We start from the raw sequence: 26225 nt of genomic DNA on the forward strand, positions 1-26225 counted from the left end.
TTCGTTTTCCTTGGCGTTGGCTTGGCTCAAATGCGACTCGGCGACTGGCTTGGCTTCGCGACTAAAATGGCGCCGTCCTGAGCGTCTGTCGATCGTGTGAAGACATGCCAGGGCACAGATGTAATGTAAGGTTTGCATTCTTAGTTTACGCTGGTTTAATCGTGTTGCTAACGGCGTGACCGCTGCCCCGATAGCTTGGTATGCTCTAATGCGTCTGTCTTGAGTACAGGTGTTCACGCGCCTCAGGTTGCTCGGCAATGTCTCTACTCGAGTTCGAAACTCAGATGTTCCTGGACCTTCACAACGAAGATGGTCTCGTAATACTAGCAAAGTAAGCTATCGCACTTTGTCGGTGCCCTGAGTTCATTGCCCTGCAACTGTAGTTTAATTTTCTGTTGCAGTACTTTGCTTCTGCGTGCCAGTGGCACTTGTTGAATGAGAAATCGTGTTGCATTTGTGCAGGGGCCTTGGCATTGAGCGCCTGCTTCTGAGCCTGATTAAAGTTCACAGTGACCCTGGCAACCTCGTACTTATACTGGGAACGACAGCTGAAGAAGAGGTAAGTGCTTACACTTGTTCTGTCAGGAGACTTCGGGGTCAACGATGCACACCTTCTGCTTTTCTTTTATTTCAGGAATTTTTCATAAACCAACTGCAGGCTGACAATGTCAACCCCGTGCCTAAGTCTATAACTGCTGACTGTGGCACGAAAGAGAGGCAAGCGAAACTGTTTTCTTCTTCTTCTTTTTTTTAATCTTGAGCACCAGCAACTAGTGCTTGAACATCAGCCATGTGTTGGCTGATGTAGTGTCAACGTTATCATGCGAAGGTTATTCGCAAACTTTTCATGCAAAAGCTTTATACGTTCACTGAAATGTTCCTTCACCGCCGAAAGAACGCTTCTAGCGTCTCTCAATTTGTTAATGATATTGCAAAATCGGGCCAGTTGGAAAAATTGATGTAGATTTATTCACTTTGTTCGTCCATTGTCGCCAGCATGCTCCTTGACCTTTGCTTTCCAGCAGGAAACAATGTTTTTCACAATTGTTCTGGTGAACTTTCGGATGTCTGCTCTTCAATTAACTTTTTACGATGTAATTGTTGTTGAAATCAAATCCGAACCAGGTCAAATTTAAAGAAGTAACGTGATTTTTGCATCATCAATGTTTACTGCAACCAACTCATGCATTGTTGTTCTGAGTTAGTGAAATGTAAGTATCGCGAAGTTTCATGTCAGTTAGGTGTAAGCTTCATGTTTTCTGTTCGCAGGACTGATGTCTACTTAGCTGGTGGTGCATTATTTGTGACCTCACGGATTCTTGTTGTTGACATGCTTATGGAGAGAGTACCTATTGATCTAATCACTGGCATCATAGTCTATCGGGCTCATAAGTAAGTTTTCTTGCATGATTTTTTATCAAACCACTCCTCTTTAGTGGCAACAAATGTGTCAGTAAGAGTAAAAAAAAAAATTCCGTTTCAGAACTTTGGAGTCATGTCAGGAGGCCTTCATTCTGAGACTTTATCGGCAGAAAAACAAGGTACTTGTGATAAGAACTGCATGCAGAAGGCTATGATCACATGTGGTTGTTTAGTTTTGAGACTATACTCCATCTCACAAGCCGTTTGCAGCACTGTGGGTGCTACACTGATCTCAGCCTATCAGAATCATGCGCAGCATAAATCTGTTCCTTTGAACCCATTATCTCGCAACTGATAGCGCCATCATTGGGAAGGAAAGAGAGACTCGGCAGAATCGGTGTATACCATATTTGCGAATGGCGGCACACCGCTTCGCGGAAGGCATCCACAGTACTGTGTTCGTGGACTTTCTCTGCTGATTTAACCAATAAATTACATGCTTGTAGTACTTGAAAAAACAAACAAACCCAGAACTGCATTTCCAATCCAAAAAATTGTCTGAAAAATAGTTCAACACTGTTCAGATATTTGAGAGTCTATTTGTCACATACCTGCTGCCCTGATTGAACAAGAGAGCTGTGGCTTCCACAGTGCTGCTGATAGTTTGTGAGATTTGGTATAAATTGCTTGTTTTTGGCTCCACTTGACGGCATGCTGTTGAAAGTTTCATTCAAGGATTTCAGTGAAAGATCTGATGGTGGCATATGCTACTCGCATGCATTTTTAACACTTCTCAGAGTGCATATTCATCACTGTGGCATCGGATTTTGAAATAGACTGTACGCATGCAGTATCACCCTTCATTTTTTGATAAGTGCACAGCATTGTTAATGTCTTTTGCTATGACATTGAACTTGGTAGTTGGCAGGTTTTTGAGGAGCTCATTGGGAACTAGAGCAGATGTCACAGGGAAATCCAGAATCTTCCTCTTTTGAAGGATGTCAGAATGGAGCTAGAGAAGGTGTCTGGAAGTATCTTTGAACCAGCTGTGTGTGGAATGTAAACTCGATTCATTAGCCATCGAGAAGGGCATCCTGGAAGTTCTCTTATTAGTTGATCGGCCTTCAGTGGTGGCTCAGTGGTCATGGCGCTCGGCTGCTGACCCGAAAGACGCGGGTTCGATCCCGGCCGTGGCAGTTGAATTTCTTTGGAGGTGAAATTCTAGTGGTCTGTGTACTGTGTGATGCCATTGCACATTAAATAATCCTAGGTGGTCGAAATTTGCGGAGCTCTTCAGTGCAGTTTCCCTCATAGCCTGAGTCGCTTTGGGACGTTAAACCCCCAGACAATCTTATTAGTTGATCAGCGAAAAGAGCGTTTAATGCAGTCAGATTTCTTCGCATAATCACTGTGTAGTATGCAGCTGGCTGCCACAATGTACACTTCATGGTGAAACTTACCCATCCTGGCAAGATGGGCTGATGTTCTCGGGCATATTGATAGCATTGAAGAACATGAATAGCAGCGTGAATTCAGAGTCTACAGCTGTCTTGGAGCCATGCTCACAAGCTTCAAAATGAACTGTTTGTAGCTTTGAGAGGGCCATAAATAAGTGCTGTGCAACATTTTCGTTTCATTTTTCGTTTTCTCCAGAAAAGGCTGATCTAAATTTTGCATGTATGGTCTTGCACAGGGAAAAGAAGGCTTTGCTGAAAGAGATATTAAGTCCAGAGGCAGAAAAAATAAACTCTGTAGTATACATGCACATATGGTGATGCCCAGTAGTTAGTCACTTCTAACACCATTTTTAAGTAGCACTTATTCAAACTTCACGTTGCTTTCAGAAAGGTTTCGTGAAGGGGCTCTCCGACAGTGCGGTGGCTTTCACGTACGGCTTCAACCAAGTTCAGCGCATGATGAGAAACCTCTTTGTCAAGAAGCTGTTCCTCTGGCCAAGGTTTCAAGCTGATGTTATCGCTTCATTGGACAAAAGAAAGGTTTTTATTTGCCAAGCTTTTAACTTTTTTATTATTGCTGAAGATGGATGTAAGCAACCCTGCATTTCGATTTTTGCGGGAATGGCCTAATTCTGACTTGCGTTGCTCTCTAATGAGCCAAATGCAAGAGTGCCTGTAGACACCGCAATCAACATGTGATCCTAGTGCCGTTAGTAAATAGTAAATTGTCTTCGTGAAAGCTGTTTTGTAGCTTCCATGTGGCAGCATTGCTGTGAGTTCTGTGTTTCCAGTTCTGTTCTGTTGTACATTATCGTGGTGCAACTTGTTTTTTGCAGTTTGACAGTTCCAAAAGAGTGTTATTGAATGAATTGTGAAAAGTGCTGTTTGTTCTTTTCAATTGTTGCAGCCGGAAGTTGTGGAGATCCGTGTCAGCATGACCGCAGCCATGAACATCATCCAGATGGCCATTTTGGATATTATTGCCAGCTGTGTCAGGGAGATCAAGAAAGCCAACCCTTCGGTATGATATGTGTTTCTGCTGCAGTTCTGTATTTTAATCTGCCATTATTTCTAAAAACAGTGAAGTGTGTATCAAGTGCTCTTGGGTAAAGTGACTTACAAGGACATGAATTTTTTTTTTCGTGCTTTAAATAGCTTTGCGGGAACATGTCTTGGTTATCTACTCTGAAATGCTGCACACAGGTTGCGTTTTGCTTTGTGATTGCTTAGACTGCGTTGGGCACTGGTTTTGAGCTGGTTTGCCACTCATAAATAAAAAAAAGCTACAGATGATGTAGCATGGTTAGGCTGAAATGCAAATTCACTCGTGCTTCGGTTCGGTTCGGTTTTCACTTCAGTTTCAGTTCGAGGCTCAGTTTAAGAGGGCAAGGTGATAGTGGTGTGTTCTGGGTCCATTGCATGCGGATGGAAGTTGATGAGGATGGCCAAAGCACAGTTCGAGAGGCTGGTAGTTAAACATGCGGGATTTTGGCTGTGGCAGTGACGTAGTGATCAAATGCAGTGGCCAGTGAAGCTGGTCTGTCCGTGCTGTTGCTGGTTTGAAACCCTTTTTTGGCCATAGAGTTCTGCCATAAAGTGTTTTGCATAGTTGGCTAGTTGGCCATAAAGCCTACTGACAGATTGCTCACTACCCACTGCCAAAGCTTTCAGATAGACTCATAGCAGTCAAGTCTGGGATTGACTGAGTTGTCATTCGTAAATGTTGCTTTCAGCCAGTGAACCCAGCCATCTGACTCTGCTGTTTTCTTCTATCTGCGGAAATATACAGGTCAGGAATCATACAGCAGTGGCAGCCTTTTTCACTTAGCGGAGAGTAACGTTTGTCTGGTTAAGGACTGGGGTTTGTATCTTTGTAAATTAGAATACAAACAGAAGCAGGTACACCGCATGGACTCTACTGTCACATTTACATTCTGTCACAGAGCGTGTGAGGCAGCTGTTCCGATCTCACAGGAGATGCCATTGACTAAATGACAAAGGGGTGTGGTCGTTTGGTACCTGGCTTTAGTCGGTCTCTAAGCAGAGAATGGGTTGGAGTCACAGTTCACAGAACAGCTGCACAGATCACTTTCACTTCACACGTCAGAGCACATGAGCTAAACCTGAAAGTGCCTGCAGTACAAAAAGAGAGGTCGTGCAACAACTGTGCACTAATACACAGGAGAGGAAAACAGAACAATCCCAAACTGTTCACTGAGCACTGCATCTGTCCAATAACCAGAGGGTCGCAGGAATGGCCATCCCGAAGTCTGTCACGCATTCCTTTGCTGGTCCGCTATTTGCACAACAGTGGCGTTAACTTAAGGAGCTGTGCCCTAGTGCTTTCTTCTGTGCAACTGGACTGTGAAACTGAAAGATTGGACGAAGCGCAAAATTGCGCTTCGTCCAGTCTTGTATCGCCTTGTTCTTTTTATACTCAGCCCATTTCTACCAAAGCTCAAAACATGGAATTAAATTGCTGATCATTTGGTTGTGCTCATGATGTAATTAAATATCTGATGATTTGGAGGAGAGTTGCTGTCCTCTTAGATGTTCCAGTCCATTTGTTCTGATTTTGTTTGTTAAAAATCCATGCTACTTGGGCTTAGAGGGGTAATATTGAGAAGACTGTGCAGGTTTCTGTACATACCGGAAATTTCGCTTCTTCATTTTCATCTATGTGATGTGGACAATTCAAAATTTCTTGCCGCTGCAGTAGAGAGGCTTCGGAATGCATATGTGGCTTTATATTGGCTTTTAGGCTGTCAACATATCTTTTCATTCTTTCTTATTAAAGCTTTGTTGTACGAAACTTGCTCTCGTGTTGAGAAAAGCCTCGAAGTAATGTGTACTCTCTGTTTTGCAGCTTGAGATGGAAGACATGACAGTGGAGAACACCATTGCGAGATCTTTTGAGAAGATCATCAAGTTTCAGCTCGATCCTGTCTGGCATCAGATTGGGCAGAAGACGAGGCGTCTGGTTTCTGACATCAAAACCCTCCGCACCCTGCTACTGTGAGCTGCCTTCTAAGCAGGCACTTCCCTTGCCTATTCACGCATATTTATGACCCCAGAAATTTTTGTACCTTGGAGTAGACATTGACTTCCTTGCATGTTTTTTGGACATAGTATATGAGAGTATTTGAACATAATTTCATATAGTTTTTTACTGTCAGCTGATTGCTGAGTGAGGCACCACCCCGCACCTCCACCAAATGAAAGGGGGTTCGCGTACTAGTGAACTCAGCGATACAGTTCACCAAACAGCTGAGCGGGCGGCAGCAAAAGCAGTCAGTCAGTCTACACAGCCAGAGAGCTGGAGCCGCGCGCTGGCACACTTCGTCGTCAACTTCTTCGTCTGCCATCGAGGCTACCTGAGGCGCATTCATAATAGTTCAGGCGCGTTCATTGTAATTCACTACACAGTGTTTAATTAATAATTATATTTTTGTCTTGGCTGTTTACTGATGCTTGAGATACTTGGTTGTTTACGGGTACTTGAGAGTTAAAATGTATGCCGTATAAGTGTTAGGTTTATTCGTATTGCTGTGCCTAGTCACTGTGTTCTGCAGTATTTGTCCTTGCAAAGAGTTGATTGCATTGATGTCTAAGTCATCTTAGTTCTGCACATTGGCGATATTGTGAACCCTGCTGTTCTCGCAAGACCAAGTCATCTAAACTCAAAAACGAGATTGGGTCAAGTTGTGCAAGGGACAAGTATAATTAGATGGCAGTTGCTTTGCCTCCTGTAAAAATGATTGATGCTTCAGAAATACTACCATGTTTGACTAAAGGGAGTGTTGAGTCTTGTATTGTGCCTGGCTCTGCCTGATGTCCTAAATGACTTGCAGGTACCTGACACAGCATGATAGCGTAACCTTCTACAGCCTTGTCAAGTCAGTCCAGTAAGTGCAATTTTTCTTTACCCGGGTGGTGGCATTATTGTGGGTGACATGTTTTCTTCGTATTACCCTATTTTCCTTTTTTCCCTAGGGGCTTACACTAGATGCAGCAAAACCTCATTATAACGAACACGGATATTACAAATCATTGGCTATATTAAACTGTTAAACATTTTTAACAGACATGCAATTTTTACCTCACGTATTAAACGCGATTTTCTGTAAAGCATATATATCGAACAGCCGAGCACTAAGCTATGTCTGCTCAGATGATAGGCGGCAGGCTTTTCCTCACTACACGAGTGACTTGTGCTGGTGTGGCAAGCATTCATGCCACGGTTCATGCTTTATCGTGCACTAGAGAGGCCTTATACTTGCCAATAGCGCTACGGAAGGCATAGCGGCCGTTTGTGCCTCACGCACCTGTCGATGGTGCCCCTGAACCTGCAGCATAGTCGGTTGTAGCCTTATAGTAGCCACTCCATGCTCACGCCAACTTTCATGGAGGTGGTGAATGGTGATAGCATTTGTTCTGGCGTCCCATTTTTCATGCGACTACTACGCTGTGCAATTTGGGGAAGCCACCCTGACTGATGTGTTGCCTGGCCGCTGTTGCATGCTGTCAATGGTGGGCAGGGAAGCCAACCCAATTGCATTTGGCGCTTGGTTTTTTGCGATTGCTGCTTCAAAACAGTTGTAAAACTTCTGAAAAGGTTTCTCCCAGTTGCTATCCTTTCACCGACTAAATTGCGCTTCTCTTGCATAAATTTTCGGCAAAGTTTTATATTATGAATTGACTATGTCGAGCTATTTCACGATTTTTTACCTGTTTGCTATTATGAGGTTTGACTGTTATATTTAGATGTATAGATATATTTTCGAGTGAATGAATTCTTCTCAACATGTGTTCTTGATGTAGCCTTGTCTTTGATATCTGTCTTTTGAGCATGGAGTGCTCAGGAAAGGGTGTTTTTCAGGCTGTGGAGTTTCTTCTAAAATGGTTTTGGGTAGTGCCGTGAATATTGATGGCTTGAACAGCAGTTGCATAGATCAGTAGATCTCATTCCCGTAGGGGAAGTAACATCTTGAGGACCCATAGAGCCGATTGGGGCATGCAAAAAGTTGTGCGAGAAGCACAACAGTGACGGAGGGTTTATTAAATTAATTATGTATAGGATATGGCATATGCAAGCAGTGTTGTATATTGCTGCAGTTAATTTTGCTAGGTCTTGTGTTCTGTGGTCAAGCTGATTTGTTGGATTTTTTAGTTGTGCTGTTTACAGTTGTTTATTTGTTGCCCATGTTTATGTTTCAGTGACAGTGCTACAGCTTCGCCGCAGGTATCGGACTGGCTTTTCTTGGATGCAGCAGAGACTCTGTATGTTGTAAGTCACTTCTCACTTTTCTCTGCTGTTGGTTTGAAATGTGAATTCTTAGCTCAGTAAGAGTCTTTGAAAGGCTAGTTAGATGTACTAGAAAACTCAGAATGTGATATTTATTGGCTTTTATCACCTGGCCTTTGCTTTTTTCGCACTCGACTTGGCTTTGCATTCCCAGTACTTTTGCATTCTCAGGCATTCCCAGTGTTTTTTTACTTCAAGGAGACCCTAACACCCTTTAAAAGAGACTGAGGAACCCTGCTTGGCCTGGTGTCCATTGCTTTTAATTAAGAGCAATTTTGCAGCATATGATTAATACCAAACAGAAAACACAAAAGCAGGTAAATGTAGGGGTTGAGGCAGGGAAACTCAAACAGCACTCCTGAGAACCAATATGTTCTGCAGAACCCATTTTGAGAACACCTTGTGTTAGACTATACTTCTTGCTTTCTTGTGTGCATTTTAGACACTTCAGAATTTAGCGTTCACTAGAGGTGCATGCTGGACACATTAATTGAACAAAATTAAGGTGAACACAGTTGATGTATGTAGCCTCCGTGTACAAGTGTACAGCCTAGTTAGTATCTTGTTCATCACAGTTTATATTGGTTTATATTGGTTGGTGTCTTAAGAAATGTCATGCCACTCACTACATGTATGTATTTAATACTGTATGTCAGTGTCCTTAAATGACAAACATCTAGAACCCATCATAGGATTTGATTTGATGACTGCTTTTCATACCTTGATGTCAAATGGCTGCCGACTTGGTTGTTTGTCTAGCAGGCACAAGCTCGTTTCATAAATAGCATGTTCTTAAGTTTGGATTGCCATGGTTTATGGGCTTGCTCTCGCCAGTATGCAGTAACACGCTGTCCACATTTCAACCCCGCAGCAAGCAAAGGCTAGAGTTTATGGGATGGAGAAGAGGCCACGCAAGGATGACCAGAAGTCAAAAACCTCAGACAAGAAAGGTAGACCTTAAAAAATTTTTCTTTTCAGGTGTAGATATATATATAAAAAAAATATATGAATGCCTTTTTAAACAATATCAATTTACTCCTGCTTGTCTGAGTGTAGCATGAACTTGATCGCTCAAGCTGTACATGACTAGTATGACGGTTATGCGTGATGTTCATTCATGAAGCATGACTGATACGATGGTCATGTAGTGATGTTGACTGAGGTTAGCGCACATGACTAAATAGGCTGTCTTTATGCTTCAAAATCTGCCAGCACCAATGAGCTTGTTTTTCATGAGCTGCTTAAGTCATAAATGTCCTTAAGCCTTCTAATAGATAGTGTCATTATGCATGCTTTGTTTAGCAGTAATTTGATGTCGAAATTGCAAATTAGTAGCAGTTTTAACTAGATGCAACTAATTAATTTACTCTGGTGTCTAGATTCGTAGGTGGTATTCAAAGAAATGTGATCCTGTGTGTAAACCTCTCGGTTAAATAATTTTCTCATCCACACGTCATGCCACAAGGTGTGGGGTTTTAGAGGTCAGTGGGACTTAAAAAGTTCGAGATAATGATCATCTTATGTCTCTCTACTCTGGTTAGCAGAAAGGATATGTAGGGTCTTAAATATTTAACCTTCGGGCTTTTTGTTATCAGCAGCTGCTATTCAACTTGTCTCACAGGGTGTACTTGATTGTGAAGTGACTCGGGTATACTAGAAATGAGATGTCTGTGCAGTGGACCCATCATTTCAACCGGAGCACAGCCCGAAATGGGCGGCATTGTCTGAAATACTGGCCGAGATCAAGCAAGAGAACAAGGGCCGTGGGGACATCAACACGGTCGTCATCGTGGCTGAGGATGACCGGACTTGTGGACAGCTCTCTGAGGTCAGTTTTTTTCCTGCTTTCCAAAGTCCTCCTTGCTTCAATAGTACTGATGCTGACTGCTAGGCATGTTTCCACGCTTCCTGCATGAACTAGCCAAACACTTCATTTGAAGGTACCTTTTATTTATTTATCTTTTAATTGCCTCTGGCTTCTCACTTTTCTGACTTTGACCAAAGCCTTGCAGAACTGGTTCCTGTGGCAAGTAATAATGTCCCGGGGATGTATTGCAAGCGCTGTTGTAACATTGTAGTGCTACTCATCATTCCATCACTGTTATGCTACTGTTTTGAGCACTGTGTAGCCTCATGTTACCGCTTGAATACTCTGTTCAGCTCTGTATTACATCCGCTATGTTGAAGGAGCCTCAAAACGCTGTTATCAAGTTTTAATGCAATAATATTGGAGTTGTCGTCACACCAATATCCGCGTCTCTCGTAGCCTTAGTCGCTTTGGGACGTTAAAACCGATAAACCAAACACCAATATCTTGCTGATGTCTGAGACGAAATTTCCTGATTGGTCGAGAGAAGTCATGTGACCTTGTGATGTCATCACAGCCTGCCCACTGTGGCAGGTGGCAACCAGCCCAGCTGATTGAGAGGTCTTGTGACCTTGTGACCTCAGCTGCTGATTCAGCTGTGTGATCGAATTTGACTGGTTATGTGCTGATGAGTTTCTGAGGAGCAACCCGAAACGTATAAAGAATAACAAAAACACCAAAGCAGCGACAATGTGAATCTAATGCTATTACAGTGCACTCTTAAGGTGAGTTCAGTGTCTGCCAAGTCTTTTTTTTTTTGTTCCGATATCCTGCCGGCTGTCCTGGCCTCTGTCACACCAGGACAGCTTTTGTCATTAATTGGAAAAAAAACAGCGCAATGGAAGACGACACAAGAGAAGGACAAACACCAGCGCTGGTGTTTGTCCTTCTCTTGTGTCGTCTTCCATTGCGCTGTTTTTTCCAATTCGTGAAACTGCTGGTGTTTGTCCTTCTCTTGTGTCGTCTTCCATTGCGCTGTTTTTTCCAATTCGTGAAACATGTACCAAGCAGCCCGTATTTGCCCTCTTCTGGAAGCTTTTGTCATGTTGCTGAAGTAAGAAACTCAACCTTGTGGGTCTTCTTGTGCAGCAGGGGAGGTAAGCACTTTCCTGAGGGAGTAAGAAGCTGAGTAAGGTGCTGTTTGATGGTATGAAGGATGTTTTGTTTTTTTCAGTACATATTGGACCCAAGAAGAGGAAAAGGGAGTTAGAATGTTTTAAATAATTAGTTGAGAAATATTTATTTACAAATATAGTTGAACAGGGTGCCCATATCGATAATAACTCAGTGTGAAGAACAGTGCTGTGTAGTTATTTTTCTTTAAGCATAGCAATCTGGGCTAGTTGGTTGCTAATACTATTGTGAGACATTCCAGTGGCTAGAAAGACACGGACGAGTGAGTTGAAGTCTGGCGTTCGTCCTGTCTCGTCTACCTTCGTCCCTGTCTTTTTAGCCTCTGGAATGTCTCACAATAGTTATTTTTCTGTTTAAAGAAACCTGTATTGAAGAAAATGAACTCCTCTGTATAATTGGCAGGCTGTCCGGGCCTGTTACATCTGCTGTACTGGGGTTTGCTTTGCCCCTTTCAGCGCGCTTAAAGTACCAAAAGGAGCATGAAAGGCTGAATGGTAAAAATGGCTGATCTTTAGAAATAGCGTTTTGCAGTGCCTCTAACATTGTAACATACGTTAGTATATGCGCTGTAGTTGTGCTTGTTTGAAGCTGTGTAGGTGATGTCCCCCTGCTTAGACATGGCCCCTGTTCTTCTCTTCCAACAGTACCTGTGCTGTGGTGCTGATGCTGTTCTCTACAACCTCTATCGCAAAGCGATTGGAGAGAAAGACGGCGTGCAGCTTCCTTCACTCGGCCCCACGGACGATGACGACCAGAGGCCAGAGAAGAAGAGGAAGAAAACCAAGAACTCGTCACACAGCCGGGGCGACCAGAAGAAGAAAGGAAACCAAGATTCAGAAATGGTATCACTCGAAGAGTTAAATTTTTTTTTTTTTCATAATAAGTGCAGTGTAGAGGTGAAGAGTGGCAATCTGGCCTAGTTCAGTCATTTGCAACTGTGCAAAAAAGTTGGTAGTGGCTTAGCTCTGCTATGCCAGGATATACATAGCATGCGGTATTAGTATAGCCCGCAGTGGCGAGCGCGCGGCGAGGCATACCAGCTGTGCATAGTGACGTCACTTGCTCCTAGCGCATGCGCAATATGGTCGAGCAAGAGTGCACACAAAGTGGCCAGACTGTGGCCAATGTAGCTTACGTTACAAGACCAGCTGAAGAGGACCAAGGAACAGACAACATGAGTCAGCGCTCATGTTGGCTGATCCTTCGTCTCTCATCTGTCGCACCGCTTTTTCCATTGCTGTCAATCAGAGGACACCTGCAAAGCATGAACGTTGTTGCAGTGTTTTGGTTACTGTCCATGTCAGCCTTGCAAAATGATATTTTGCTGTTCTGTGAATCAAAGAGACATTGAGGACAAATAGAAGTTGACCTGGACCGATAAGGTGGCACATTTTAGTCGCACTCTTACCGGAAACGGAGCTTTCGTAAGGTAGAAAAGACAGAAAAACGAAGTACAGGTGTCCTCATTATCGGCCAATTTTGCGAGTGAAATTTGTAGCCAATTTTGGGGTGTGGATCTCAGGTGCTGTGCTACACCCCTGTTCACTTCAAAACGGCGGAAACTCATCCTTTTCGATAAGGACATCACGAGGTTGAATCGACCGGCAGGAAGATATTTAAATCCAACTTTTTTCACCAGTAACTGCTTCGTTTGTCGCTGGAAAAACGGTGCCATGGCCAGAGAATCAATTATTACTGTGAACATTAATTTGATGAAGTTATCCTCAGTGTTCCTTTAAGGTGCGAGTTTTCTAGCACCAACGCTGGGCACGATACTTGAAAAAGTATTTTCGATACCGATGCCCGGTAACACCAAACATTGTACTATTTCCAATACGGATACAAGATACCATACCAAAATTGATTTCTGATACTGGAACTCGATATTTCGATACGCCACCAAAATTTCCAATATTAATAAAGCTGGTAATATGACTTGCAAGGTCTAAAAATTTCTCCGCAGTTCCTGAAAATTTTAATATATTTGATGTAGCGCACTGTACTTGAAAGAGTTTAAACAAGTCCGGCCGCATGGATTTCTTTAATTACGTGTGGGTGCAAATTACGCAAGTGAATGCGGTATGCTAGCACTTATAGTAATATTAGTATACGTAATATGTGCTTTTCGATCCATTTACTGTCATGTTAAGGTGACACATGTCCTGAGCAATGCAAAAATTCACTGTTCTTTTTTTTTTTGCATGTCGAAGGAAGGGTCGGACATGACCGAAACAGAGACGGAGGGCCAGGAGTTACCACCTGACTTTCCCAATGCAGTTTTCCACCCACTGAAGTCTGCAGAATTTGCGTTCCAGCAGCTGCTTCACTCTGTCGAGCCAAAGTACATCATCCTCTATGACGTCAACATTGCCACCGTCAGAGAAATTGAGGCACGTTCACTCTTGGCATCCTTTTGTTGGTTGGGAAAAAAGAACTGCCAGTGCAAGATGCTGTTGTTGTGTGAACACTGTACTAGTCATGTAGTAACCATTGACTGTGAGGTTGCTTGTGAAGTCTAGTATCAGAAAACATAGATGACATGAAGTGGAATAGTATAAACATTGCCTCATTTGTAAGGATACATAAAAACAAAATTCAGGGGGCACTTTGTTGACCTAAAGTGCGGTGAGGCGAAAGCCTGTGGTGTTGCTGCTTGTGTCAGTGATGCGTGGTTAAGATGTTAAGCTTAGCCTCTTAAGAGTGGAACACATAGGAAGTCTATAGAACACTGCCAGGGAGTCCACAGAAACCTTAGAATGCCACTAGCTGTAAATTGGTTTTTGAGGAAAGGAAATGTATCTGTCTGGCATACCTCAGTGGACACCTGAACCTCCCCTCAACAGGAAGGGAGGAAGATGGGAGTGAACAAAGACACAGTAATCACTAGATTCCAAATGATCAAGCTGGCATGGCGGAGTGGTTATAGTGTGCTCACACTCTGGAGACCCTGGTTTGATTCCCCAACTGGACCAATTTCCTACTTGGTTTATTTATTTATCTGGTCTGACTAGAAAAGTTAATTAGGCTAATGGGGTAATGAAGCAATTAACTAAACTCATTCCCACTTACTTGGAGCATCACTATACGATCCCTTTAATTGGTTGCATGGTTACTAGCCAAAGTACAATTGGCCCCGTTTGAAATTCGCGCACTGTAAAGTCATGACCATTTCGGCCAATTGAAACAAGGTAAGCGTAGCTACGGCGGCTGAGGTCTTTGGCTTTGGCTGTCAGAGTGTTGCTTTCGCAACAGACCGTTTATAATGAAACTACTGAACTTTCTTTTTGTTTATTATGGTTAAAATAAAACTTCATATGCCTGAAAGGCATAAGAAGAGCAAGTTTTTTAACAGCTAGAATGTGGTACAGGTGATCATTTTTAAGGTTGGAACATTTTCTTGTGTTGTCGGTTGATGGTGTGGCCACTTAATACACACTCAGATGGATGATATCGTGGTGTGACCATTGATGGTGTTTTGTGACAACAAACCAGTACCAACGTGCCCAGACATCACTTTTCCCGAATTCACTATTTGCAGATGTACCAGGCTACCAGAGCAAAGGAAGTTCTGCGGGTGTACTTTCTCATGTACGAAGACTCCATCGACGAACAGTGCTACCTCACTGCCCTTCGGCGAGAGAAGGATGCCTTCGAGTATCTCATCAAGGAGAAAAGTGTATGTTGTAAGACTGGTTACCAAGTGTTGTGCAGTGAGGTTCTTGCTTTTCAGCTTCAACTGGTGCAAAGTGACGATTTTAGATGAGGACATCTATCTGATGCAGTCGAACTTCAATATACCGAACACGGATATGACAGATTGTTCAGTGTAGCGAACTATTTCAAGATGTTATTAAAAATCATCGAACGCAGTTGGACGTAAAACACAGATGTAGGCTTTTCCGCACTACACAGGTGGCTTGTGGTTGTGCAGCAAGCATTTGCACCGCAGTTCTTGTCTTCATCTTGCACTAGAGTCACTTCTAGTGACTTAATCCTGCAATTGCCAACAGCACTAGGAAGATATAGTAGCATGATGGAGGGTTGTTAGCCAAGTGGTCGGCAAGCGTTCGCACCACTTGCACCCAAGGACATCAACCCAGAAGCAGTGGCATGGATGGTTGCTGCTTGTAGTAATTATCCTGTGGTGCGGCTGTCCTACGTAAGTTGGGCTGCCACAAAGCCCGTGAACCACAGTGGTTGGGTTTGTTTCTGGTGTCCAGTTTTAAGTGTGATATTGCTGCAATGTGGGGAAGGAAGCACCCCTTGTTGGCGGTTGGCCTGCCACCGCTGAGTATTGGGAATGACGTGTGGAGAAGCCAAGCTAACTGGCATGTGGTGCTCGGTCTTTCTTGGCCTCCGGAATGGTCGAAGTGCCTTCTAACAAAAGGTCGTTCCCTGCTATCTAGAGAAGATCGTTCAGTACAGGACAACCCAGTAGTGTTGAAAACTACAAATGACTTTTGCAGATTCTAGTCTCTCCTTTGTCCTTATCTTTTTGGCTGGTTTTTCTTAAGTATGTACCAACTAACCCAGATTTCAACTCTCCTTCTAGTTGTGGTTTGTATTGAAACCATATTTTGGTATTAATTGCTTTTAGTTGACTACTAGTACATTCACAGTTGTTTGGCAAGCTGAGAGCTTTCCTCAATTCTCTTGGCAGTAGTCTTCATTCTTGTCTCTAACACCTGAAGGAAACAGCGAAAAGTGCCTCTTAGCAGTGCAGTGGTCCAGGCATGTTGTCATATCTCGTGGCCTACTCCTTGCAGGTGATGGTGATACCGGAGGAGCAAGATGGAAAAGGGGAGTACCATCCTGACCTTGTGGACGACCTTGGAAAGTCAAATGAACCAGCCAGTTCACGGAAGGCAGGCGGGGCAGTACCCACAGTGTCAGCATCTCGGAGGGTAGGCTTGCCTGCTTCTGGGAGGCTTGCTTTTGTTGTTAGTGCTCAGAGGTTGTTGTCACCATGTTGTCTTTCATTTGATCAGTGGGGCAGTTATGTTTGTGCATATATCTTTCTCGGTCTCCTTTGCCTCATACCAATTTGTTTGTAGAAATTCAGATTATACAGGGATAAGCCACAAGGGAACTAGTTTCACTTTACTTTCCATGCTGAGAATATAATTTGAGTAGAGTGGCAGCAGGGTGACAACGATTAAAACTGAACTTCAGTTAATTACCTTTGGTTCTCAGTTTAAATTGGAATATGGTGGTGCGTAAGCATTATGAGGTGCGATGTCATATTTGAGCAGTAATGTTGTAGTCCATCGGATAACAGCAATGAGTAAAATACTGCAAGGTTAAAGTGCTGTGTTCTGAATTGGTACTTCAGCACTGTTCCAGCTTGAAAGCTTGCACATTGCCCTTCGTTTAGTCGTTTGCATGGATCGAGCTCATTCAGTAGCGTCTTTGGTTTTCTCATTAGCAGGTCGTAATTTATATTGTGTGACTTTGCGCGCTCTCATAACTCTAAATTACAATGCAGTTACACCCAAGCATTTTGTCAGTCTCTGCTCACAAGTTTTGAGTGAATTTGTGCGCTCACTTGGTTCTGACCTGCCTTCGTTTCCCTTTTAGGTCATTGTGGATTTACGAGAATTCCGAAGTGAGCTCCCATCGCTTATTCACAGGCGAGGCATCAGCGTTCAGCCAGTCACCATAGAGGTACGTACAGTACACGCAGTCAAGCTCTTAAGGGATGATGATGCAAATTCGTTATTTGCTTGATTTGCGTTGATCCCGCCCTTTAATTGTTGATAAATGTGCCTTCAGTGCTGACTGAATGGGAATAATTTGTGTCGCATCGTTTGCGACTTATAAATTCAAATTTGAGTACACGCATAATAGTATTTGCAAGAGAATTTTTTTTGTCGTAATTTGCTGGGTTGTACGAAGTGACTAACTTTAGATGGCTGATGAACGTTTTGTTCCAGGGGGGACTGTATTCATCTGAGTGGGTCACACGCGTGCACGAACGCATGTATGTGTGCACATGCACACACCTACACACATCATGCATGCGTATACACACTGTCTCTCTCTCTCTGTGATGTGTGCTTGTGTACATCACAGTGGCCGACTATATTTAGACTAGACAATCCACAAGTACATAACAAAGCTGAAAGCCCATACGATGTAACAAATATTTTACATAAGTGAGAAAATTTTAAACACTTGTAGGGGCTGTCACGACTTGTGTTAATGTCACCATCTGCATTGTGTTGCTGTTCATTTCCAGGTTGGGGACTACATCCTGACCCCGGAGATCTGTGTCGAGCGCAAGAGCCTCAATGATCTCATTGGGTCCCTGAATAGTGGCCGCCTGTACAACCAAGCGCAGGCAATGTGTCGCTATTACAAGCGTCCGGTGCTGCTCATTGAATTCAGCCAGAATCAGCCTTTCTGCCTACAGGTGGGTGAGCTAAACCTACGTAACGTTTTGCTGAAGTACTTTTGCAAGGCGACCTAATGCACTCTACTTTTTTTTTTTTTCAAGAGGAGTTCTCGTGTGCTGTTAGTCTGTTCTGTCAGCAAAAGCACTGCGAAAATCTTGATGGTTGGAAATGGTGGCTGTTAGGCCTGGAAAGTGGTTCCGTTTGTGTGATGTTCACCGAATAGCGACTTATGCAGGCTTTACTGTGATATGACAGTGCTCCAGTTTTATAAAACTGGTCCAGCCAAAACAAACTGCATGACAGTATGATGAGTTGTTCATTACCTAAGGGGGTATCACAGTGCAATATTTTTACTAAGCTATCAGAATTGAGAAAATCGACAGCCAGGTGCGAGGCTAGGTACCCACAAGATATTTGAGGTCCGTACACATGAACATACTAGATTAGCATTCAAGCTTTGAAATTTTGGTTATGTGTCACTAGAATGGTCTGTGGAAGAACAACTTGAGTGCAGTTAAATGGGCTTTCAGGAAATATTTCTGCACTGATCTACTGTGCCGTTCGGGTCAGTCCTGTTCATACATTTTTGTCAAGCTGCATTGCTTGATATTTGGCTTTCCTGTGAACTTTTCTGTTTGTGTTGTTACCACACAGTGATGCTGTATTGATTACCAAGGATAAGGGCAAGGGAAGCTGGTAGCAAAAGTCATGTGGTGATTGTTGAATCCTATTTATTCATGTCACTTGATAATGAATTCTGTCGAAAACAGTGAATATGGCTTTGAAGCCAAGGTCTTGGAAAGTATGCCTGACCATGTTTTGTCTCGACACAGTTAGGTGCTGTGCGAGTATAGACCTTGTGGCTTGCTCATTCTGAGTTACATCTATTTCCTGCTGCTCGCATCTCCACATCTCAGTGCCATGTCTCGGTGTTTATATCTTTATTAGCCTTAAAACTTGACAACAAAAATAGTGTACACGACAAGGCTGCAGGAAAACAGGTTCCTGCTGTCCTCGTGCAGGTTCCTATGGCCAATACTTTCATTATAAACGAGTTTGTTTGCAGTAACTGCTGTCGTGCAGTACTGTCCATTATGGCAGGCAGTGCCTGGTTATGGCTTAACTAATGAACGTTCCTCAAGTTTCACTTGTCAGTGATGTTTAATCACTTGTTAGGTTCTTAACTAGCATTTGACTAGCACTTGTCAGTGTCTGAGTAGTTTTCCTGCCAGTGAGCAATTCTCACAGTACTTTTTTCAATTGCAGAAGGAAGCTGATTTTATTCTTTGAACGCCAGCTTGTTTTCCTTTGTCCATTAACTTCAGTTCTTCTGGTTCGTTTGAATTGGTGCTTTGGTACCATCAGCGTTAGGTGTACGAAAAAGGCTTCTTCGATTTGAACTTAACATAATCCACCTTTCTGCCCAAAATGTGATGCCCCCTGGGAAGTGTGCGAAAATTTGTCTGCAACCCAGAAAGCCGGTTGAAAACAACATGGGTAACGTAGACTGCTGTTACTATCTGTTGCTTGCTCCTGTTCCTAGCATGAAATCTGCATGCGCACTAGAAGCTGGTGGTAAGTCTTCTGCAAGTGGTGTGTACTCGGGAAGAGGGCACAGGAGGAGAGGCACACACGTGGAAAGTGGCTGCTTGGAAAAGATGAATTTGAACAGATTTCGTGCTTTGAAAGTTGAATTATTTGTGGTGTGCTGTGCATGGCACCATGGAAAGCACAGGTTGACCCACTGTGTCTAATTACAGGGAAAGCACTTGCCCTCATCGGAGACGTCGTCGCAGAGTTTCGTCTCCAAGCTGATCCTCCTGACGATGCACTTCCCACGCCTGCGTATACTGTGGTGTCAGAGCCCGTATGCAACGGCAGAAATTTTTGACATACTGAAGGTAGGGAAATCTTGCTTTTCACATTTTTTTTTTTTTGCTATTTAGCCTCTTTATGTTTTGAAAGAAGCTTACCAGTTCAACAGCGTGTATCAGGTACCTTTACTGACGGGAAGAAAAACTGAGCTGAGTTTGAGCTTTCGATAAGCATGCCTCAGTTGGTAACGGTGCTCAGCTGCTAACCCTAAAGACGTGGGTTTGATCCCAGTCGGGGCGGTCGCAGTTCGATGGAGGCTAAATGCTAGAGGCCCGTATACTGTGCGATATCAGTGCACGTTAAAGAACCCCAGGTGGTCGAAATTATCTGGAGCCCCCCACTACAACATCCCTCATAGCCTGTGTCCCTTTGGGACGTTAAAAACCCATAAATCATAAATCATTTTGGTAGGCGTAACTGACATCTCCACCTGTCTCTCACTATAGTGATGCTCACATTTTTGTCATAAAGACATTGAATCTTCAAAACAAAATCTTAAGAAAGAAAAAATATCCTTTGCTCATACCATGGGATTTATCAAGCGGAATAAAATCTTGGGAGAGGCAAAGATGTCACTTGGTTCATTTTGAATGAGCTGCCTATGGGGTTCCTCCATGCTTTATCCAGCTTTGATGAAGCCTGTGCGCTGTCTGTCCAAAAACCAACACCAACATTGCAGAGTTTATTGCAGCCTTGTTACTGTTATAGGAACACATTTGAAAGGTGTCAAAAGAGACCCACAAGTTTTTATCTTTTATGATTATTTTCTTTCTTTGTTATCAACTTGCCTCACTCCTACTTTAACAAATTGGTAAGAATATGAGATTCATTTGCATTATGCTTTCCTTCTTGTTTTATTTACCAGCATGGTAAGGAAGAACCAACTGTGTCGGAGGCTCAAGCAGTGACCGAAAAGGAGCTTCAAGACAGTGGCAAATCAAGTGACAAGTACAATCCTAGCCCACAGGTAGCTAATTTTTTTTTGCATCCGTATTTTGGGCTTGACAAGAACATGATCCTAGCCCACAGGTAGCTAATTTGTGTGCATCTATGTTTGGGACTTGACAATAACACGGTTAATTTTGAACAGAACAGTGCAAATCAAGACAGTCAAGGAAGACACACAAGTAGGCACTCACTCACAAAAAACTTTTTCTATAATTTAGGTTCTTTTTCAATGAAAAGACACTTTTGAGTCAGTGCACTGCCTTTCTTGTCTTGTATTCTTGGTTTGCGCTGTTCTGTCCACATTGAACACTTGCTGAGTAGGCCAGCTTTTTGTCCTACTAGCTTGTCATTATATGTGTGTTGTGTTTCAGAAGTGAGGAAAAAGGTCATAATGACCTTTTCCTCTATCTGGGGGCAGCCTCCTATCCTGATAAGAATTTAAAACTTGAAAAAGTGGAACTTTTGTGTCAGCATCACTGCGACAAGTGGTTCAGGCAACTTGTGCTTCTTTAGTTCCAGCTTTGATTATTTTGATAGGAGCTAATTCATATTATCACCTTCACTTTAGCATTGATTTTTCAAGCATCATGTCCCACTGATGAACCACCTTTAAGTTTTCTGGGGTTTGGAGTGACCCACTTGTGAGCCAGCAGGGAGAACAGCTCTTCTGAGCTGCCAAGAAATTGTCGTATATCCTTTAAGGCCTTTGAAGACATGAGCACAAAGTCAAACAGTAGTAAAGGGCAGTACTTAGCACTAATCAAAAAGTACTCATTAGCATAATGGAGAATGCAAAACCTTTCAGGCACTGCATGTGGGGTTCAGGGTTCCACCTGTCCCCTACCTGAAGAAACATATACAGCTAATTGTGCTTATAAAAATTAGATGGCGCCACCGTATGATAGCTTTCCAGCAGCAATCCCGCATCCATGCAGCACTGCATGCAACTTGTTTTCAGATGATGCATAGTACATCTCCGGTGGGCTACAACAATTCTGCTAGCACAGCAATTTGTTGTCTTTTAGTGTGCACCGTTGGCCTCGGGACCTGGAAAATGCCAGTGTGTGATCAAACCTCTGAAGCTAGTCACATGATGCGGGGAATGGCGAGAAATAGACGAGGCTTTTAATGAAGGTGACCTTGGCCAACCTGGAGAAATAAATTAAATACAGTTGAACCTCATTATAACGAAGTTTAAGGGGGCCCGGTGATTACTTCGTTACAGCCGTAGCTTTGTTACAGGCCATGTTGACCGAGCTTCCCAGGGGAGTTGTCATTCCTTCGTTGTATATCTGTTATTTTGTTTTAAACCATTTTGTTATAATGAGGTCCGACTGTATTGCTGCCACTGTGTTCTGAACCCATGGCGGGGCGAACAGATCAGATTCGCTGGGCAACTGCACGAGAGCTCTATGCTATCGCCGCAGGTGATCATGCCTCATGTTAAACTGCAGCGCACTCTCGCGCTGTGCGTTGCCCATAATCATCTTCGTCAACTTCCACCTGTGTGCAAGTCACGAAAGGAAAGGAAACATGCTTTCAGTTGTGCTTTCAGGTACGTGGGGTTGGTGTCCGCCTGCAGAAAACTGCTTTTGCGCAATATTGCTTAGTTAGCAATGCTAAACCACTAGAAATTTTTTGTTCTACTGTGGTTTTTCTTTAAGATATCGTTTTCACACTGCACTAAACTTTTTAAGATCTTTTTAAAAGAAGGAACATGGTATGCATTAACAAGGGCTTGTTTTTGTATACTGATACGAGGTCACATGGTGGGCTGCACCGATAGTACCAACATTACCGTTCCTGATTCCGTCAGTATAAGGCAGATCTTGTGCTCACTTTCGGGCTGTGTTTTGGCATATTTATGTGGGAACTTCCCAATTTGGCTTCTTGCTTTACCATTTTCTAGTGCCTCGCCGTGGTGGCTCAGTGGTCACGGCGCTTGGCTGCTGACCCGAAAGATGCGGGTTCAATCCCGGCCGTGGCGGCTGAATTTCGATGAAGGCGAAATTCTAGAGGCCCGTGTGCTGTGCGATGTCAGTGCACGTTAAAGAACCCCAGGTGGTCGAAATTTCCGGAGCCCTTCACTATGGCGCCTCTCATAGCCTGAGTTGCTTCGGGACGTTAAACCCCATAAACCAAACCAAGCCAGAATCTGAAGTCACTTGTTTTTTGGGAGTTTCAGAGACTGCTCACTGTTTCTGCCAAGTGTGGGCTGCCACCATGTCTGCTGCTTCCTTGAATTCTGAAGGCTTTTACATTGTGCTTTGTCTCTAGGATTTCCTGCTTCACCTGCCCGGTGTGAATTTGAAGAACTACACCCTGTTGATGCGCAAGTTCACGAGCCTCGCGGACATGTTCAAGGCATCGGAAGAAGAACTGGCATCCGCGATGGGGAACGCAGCCCATGCCAAGACTCTGTGGGAGGCGATTCATGTGCCCATTGATTGCACGGCACAGAAGCTGGCTCCTCAGCGGAAGTTTCGCAAGAAATAGCCGGGGACGTCTCTTGTTTTTTTTTGTGTGTATATATTATGCATGTACATAGAAAGTTCATAAGCATCTGCATGGAGCATGTTTGGGGTGGCTTTGAGTTGTGGGTACACAAAAATGGCTTCGCTTTTGAAGCAGGTCGTGGTTGTTTTACATTTTATTTCTTTGAATGAAGAAACCTGAATGTTATGAAGGCTTGGACGAACTTCATCTTATCTTGTCTGGTGGACTTTACGCACAATTATTCGTTAATTGAAAAGATTGCAGTATGCCTTAATTTAAACCATATAGTGCACTTCTAAAAGTTGATGTCATATCATCTCCGCAGTGAACATATTTTTTAATCTTACATCAGGAATCAACTTTTCATCTGTGCGCTGTGCTGTCAGCAAGACTTCATAGCAGTTCTCATGTTTTCAGGAGATCAGTGTTTTGAAAGCTGCTTATGGTGTTACAGTTCAGTTTTTGCTTCCTTATGAGTATAATGCTGTGAATTGTGGTCTTATAGCACATCTTTCTTTGTCCATGGACTTGGGTATTATTCTAATATTATGTAAATACATGCATCTTCCATGGTTCTTTACAAGCTTTTTTGGCTTAAGTCCTTGTACTTGCGAAATGTTATGTAGTAGCCTAATATTAATGTTTACTGGTCGCTGATAACCAGAACAACAGCCAACCATTTCAAGGCGTTAGCCTTACCCGGTTGAGCGAAAACCAGTCTGTGTGTGTGTGTGTGTGTGTGTGTGTGTGCGTGCGCGTGCGCGCTCGTGCGTGCGTGCGTGTGTTTTTGTTAACTCTCTATGGTACCTAAGTCAAGTCCACTTATAACAATACTGCTTATAACAATATATCGGATATAACAATGGTCGGTCATGGCACCATCAGCTTTGCCATGTGTTCTATGGTAAAATAAACTGCTTATAGCAATGCTGTCAAGGCACATTATTGGTTATAACAATTAAATCTGGTAATTGAGTGTCAACCATTACAGAAAAAGAAAAGAAATGCTACAACCATACCAGCAAAACCATGCTTACAACACAAAAGCGTGCATGTGTGGGGCCGACCAATGGACTAAGCTGGCGCAGCAACGCCACGAAAGCAAAAGAGGCAGGCGTCATCGCGTCAGGAGAGCTGCTGCATTGCTGCATTGGCTACGCACGCCATGCGTACCCCTAATCAGTCAGTGCAGCGCGCGTGCATGCAGCCAGCGCGGTTTTTCTCTTGTCAGCTGTCACCGCACCCTTGGTTCTGCATGCTTCTTGAATTTCCCATAAGAATAGCTTCCAAAAAGCTGGCTTGATTCCTGTGACGTGGAGGTGCGCAAAGCTCCCGGTGGCGCAGTGATGGCGGTGCTTTGGTCATCGGTGAACATTGTTCCGGTTCCCTGAAGTTCGATTTAACGAGCTTTTACAGGCATTAGAACAATCAAACCCCTCCGGGTATTTAGTGTCAATAAATGCTCTGAAGTCTGTCATCTTTTCTTTTTTTCGGCACAACCCTGTTATAACAATTATTGGTTATAACAATGGTATTTCCATGGCACTTGAATATTGTTATAAGTGGGCTTGACTGTATAAAAGATGGCATTCTCATGCAACCTGGCAGACCGCAGTTAAATTAATGGTCGGTCGCGCGAGGTTGCTTGGGAAGAGCAACCTGGATCGCACAAACCCCACCTGTGGCAGCACCTGCCATTGCAGCGCTTAACCGCTGCACCACTGCACCAGGAGTGGTATGATGACTGCCGGGGATCTAGGAATGTAAAGCTGAGAGTGACCTCATGCGCATGGTCGACGCTTTCAAATGCAACCTGTTGCGGCAGCTGATTGGGAGGGGTGCCTAGGCCGCTTTAGCGGCAACTGCCTTCACAAAGTTACTGCACAGATCAGAAGCGGTGCGGCAACTGCTATGTAGAGCCATGTAGAGGTAGAATTGCCAGCTGTGTGGCATCGGGTTACATCACGCCACAGCACCTGGCCACTGCATTCACTGAGTGAGCGGGTGGGCTTATGCTTCTCATACGTAAGCGGTCTTAAGGGTCCCTGCCGGCTTTTTTTTTTTTTACCGTTTTTATCGCCATGGGCTGTTCTTCCCAAATTCAAGGTGGTACTCATGCTGGTGAGAAATCCTGTGTCCTAATATGATCATGGTCTTGACTTCTGAGGCTTTTGCTGAAGTGTCCAAAGCATTCCTTAAAGCAATTGAGGCTTACCTGCAGGCCTGCCTCCAACATTTTTTTCAGTGAGCAGTGTTATTGCTATTGCGGTACTTTTTGGAAGCATGATAAGAACATTGCCAGTGTAGTGTTGATATTGCTCTAAGCAAGGAATTGGAGGTTATTACTGGCGCTACAGTCACCATTGATGTTAAGTTTAAAGATATGATCCTGGTGAATTTTTTGCAAATTGTAATAGTTTTGGGGTACAGAGTTTATGGCTTGTAATTGTCAAAAGTGAGTGCACCTTTTTCTCTTCTGTTTAAATGTTCTCTGCTTCAAGTTTTTTGGATATACCTTGCTGTTGAAATCCTTCCTTACTTGTGTACAGTGTGCTGTGGTTGTAAATATATACTGTCTGCTGAAGGCTGCTTTAGAGGGGACGTCGCTTTCAAATTGCGGAAATCTAGAAAAAAATAGAATTTTAGAAAACACCAAATTTCATATCTATGAGGTATTTCTTATATGCCAAAAAATTTTTCCTAAAAACAAAGAATGAGAAGTTTCTGTGAAGAATGTTTTTGTGACCATAGGTAGTAGAAAAGTGGCAGGAATCTCTCTCGAAATGCCAGTTTTCTCAAAAGTGTTTTTTTTTCTCCCTGACTATCCTGCTTACAGAGTCTAGCATGACAGTGGTTTCACAGATTTTCATGTGGTTTCTTGCGTTGTGTTCCTTGATAAATACTTTTTGCAGTGACTTTCCTATTTTCTTGAATCGCTTTCTCATTTTCTAATTCACGAATTTTACGTGACGATAACGAGTGCATTACGCAAGTGTAACATTCTGTGTAAAAATCTGTGAGGCTGCTAGAAATGAGAATCTCACTGCATCAATAATCCTTTGCATAAAACTTAAGAGTGACGCAGACGCCTACCATGTATTGTTGTCACGCCAGGCTTTCTGCGAGTTTTTACAGCAGCGAAGCATATAAAAATTTATATTGTTAAAACTACTTAGAATATTTTATTCCAATTTTGTGTTTAAACATTCAGTGGGCTGTCCAATAAGCATGCCAAATTTCATTTTTCTACTAAAAATATTTTAAAAAAATTCACTTCCGAATTCTATGTCCCTCCTTGAGATAAGCTTTCTTAATTTTACTTTCGCCACCGCAGAAAAATGGACGATTTGGAGTGTACTGAAAGAAAAATTTTTTCACAAGAACTA

The 26225-nt window shown here is 43.2% G+C and overlaps 1 protein-coding gene across 1 annotated transcript; it reads left to right on the forward strand.

Annotated features, from left to right (window-relative positions):
- mei-9 (DNA repair endonuclease XPF mei-9) lies at positions 1-25754 on the forward strand. Its single transcript, XM_089545291.1, has 21 exons — positions 1-331; positions 463-559; positions 635-717; positions 1270-1392; positions 1484-1541; positions 3207-3359; positions 3727-3840; positions 5686-5834; positions 6671-6724; positions 8037-8106; positions 8996-9074; positions 9801-9952; positions 11770-11967; positions 13336-13515; positions 14664-14801; positions 15892-16029; positions 16703-16789; positions 17364-17537; positions 19281-19421; positions 20261-20362; positions 22621-25754. Exons 1-21 carry the CDS (start codon positions 258-260, stop codon positions 22837-22839), a joined length of 2583 nt encoding a protein of 860 aa, XP_089401417.1. The 5' UTR covers positions 1-257; the 3' UTR covers positions 22840-25754.
- The last annotated feature ends 471 nt before the right edge of the window (positions 25755-26225 follow it).

Source organism: Amblyomma mixtum, chromosome 1 (assembly GCF_055824585.1).
Source record: "Amblyomma mixtum isolate Tamu chromosome 1, ASM5582458v1, whole genome shotgun sequence".
Taxonomy (NCBI): Eukaryota; Metazoa; Arthropoda; class Arachnida; order Ixodida; family Ixodidae; genus Amblyomma; species Amblyomma mixtum.

Excerpts from the sequence above, each read along its gene's own strand:
- mei-9 (XM_089545291.1), top strand. The coding sequence starts at position 258 with ATGTCTCTACTCGAGTTCGAAACTCAGATGTTCCTGGACCTTCACAAC. Across the intron at positions 718-1,269 it reads GACTGTGGCACGAAAGAGAG|GACTGATGTCTACTTAGCTG; the intron begins GCAAGCGAAACT and ends TTCTGTTCGCAG. Across the intron at positions 19,422-20,260 it reads AAATTTTTGACATACTGAAG|CATGGTAAGGAAGAACCAAC; the intron begins GTAGGGAAATCT and ends TTTATTTACCAG.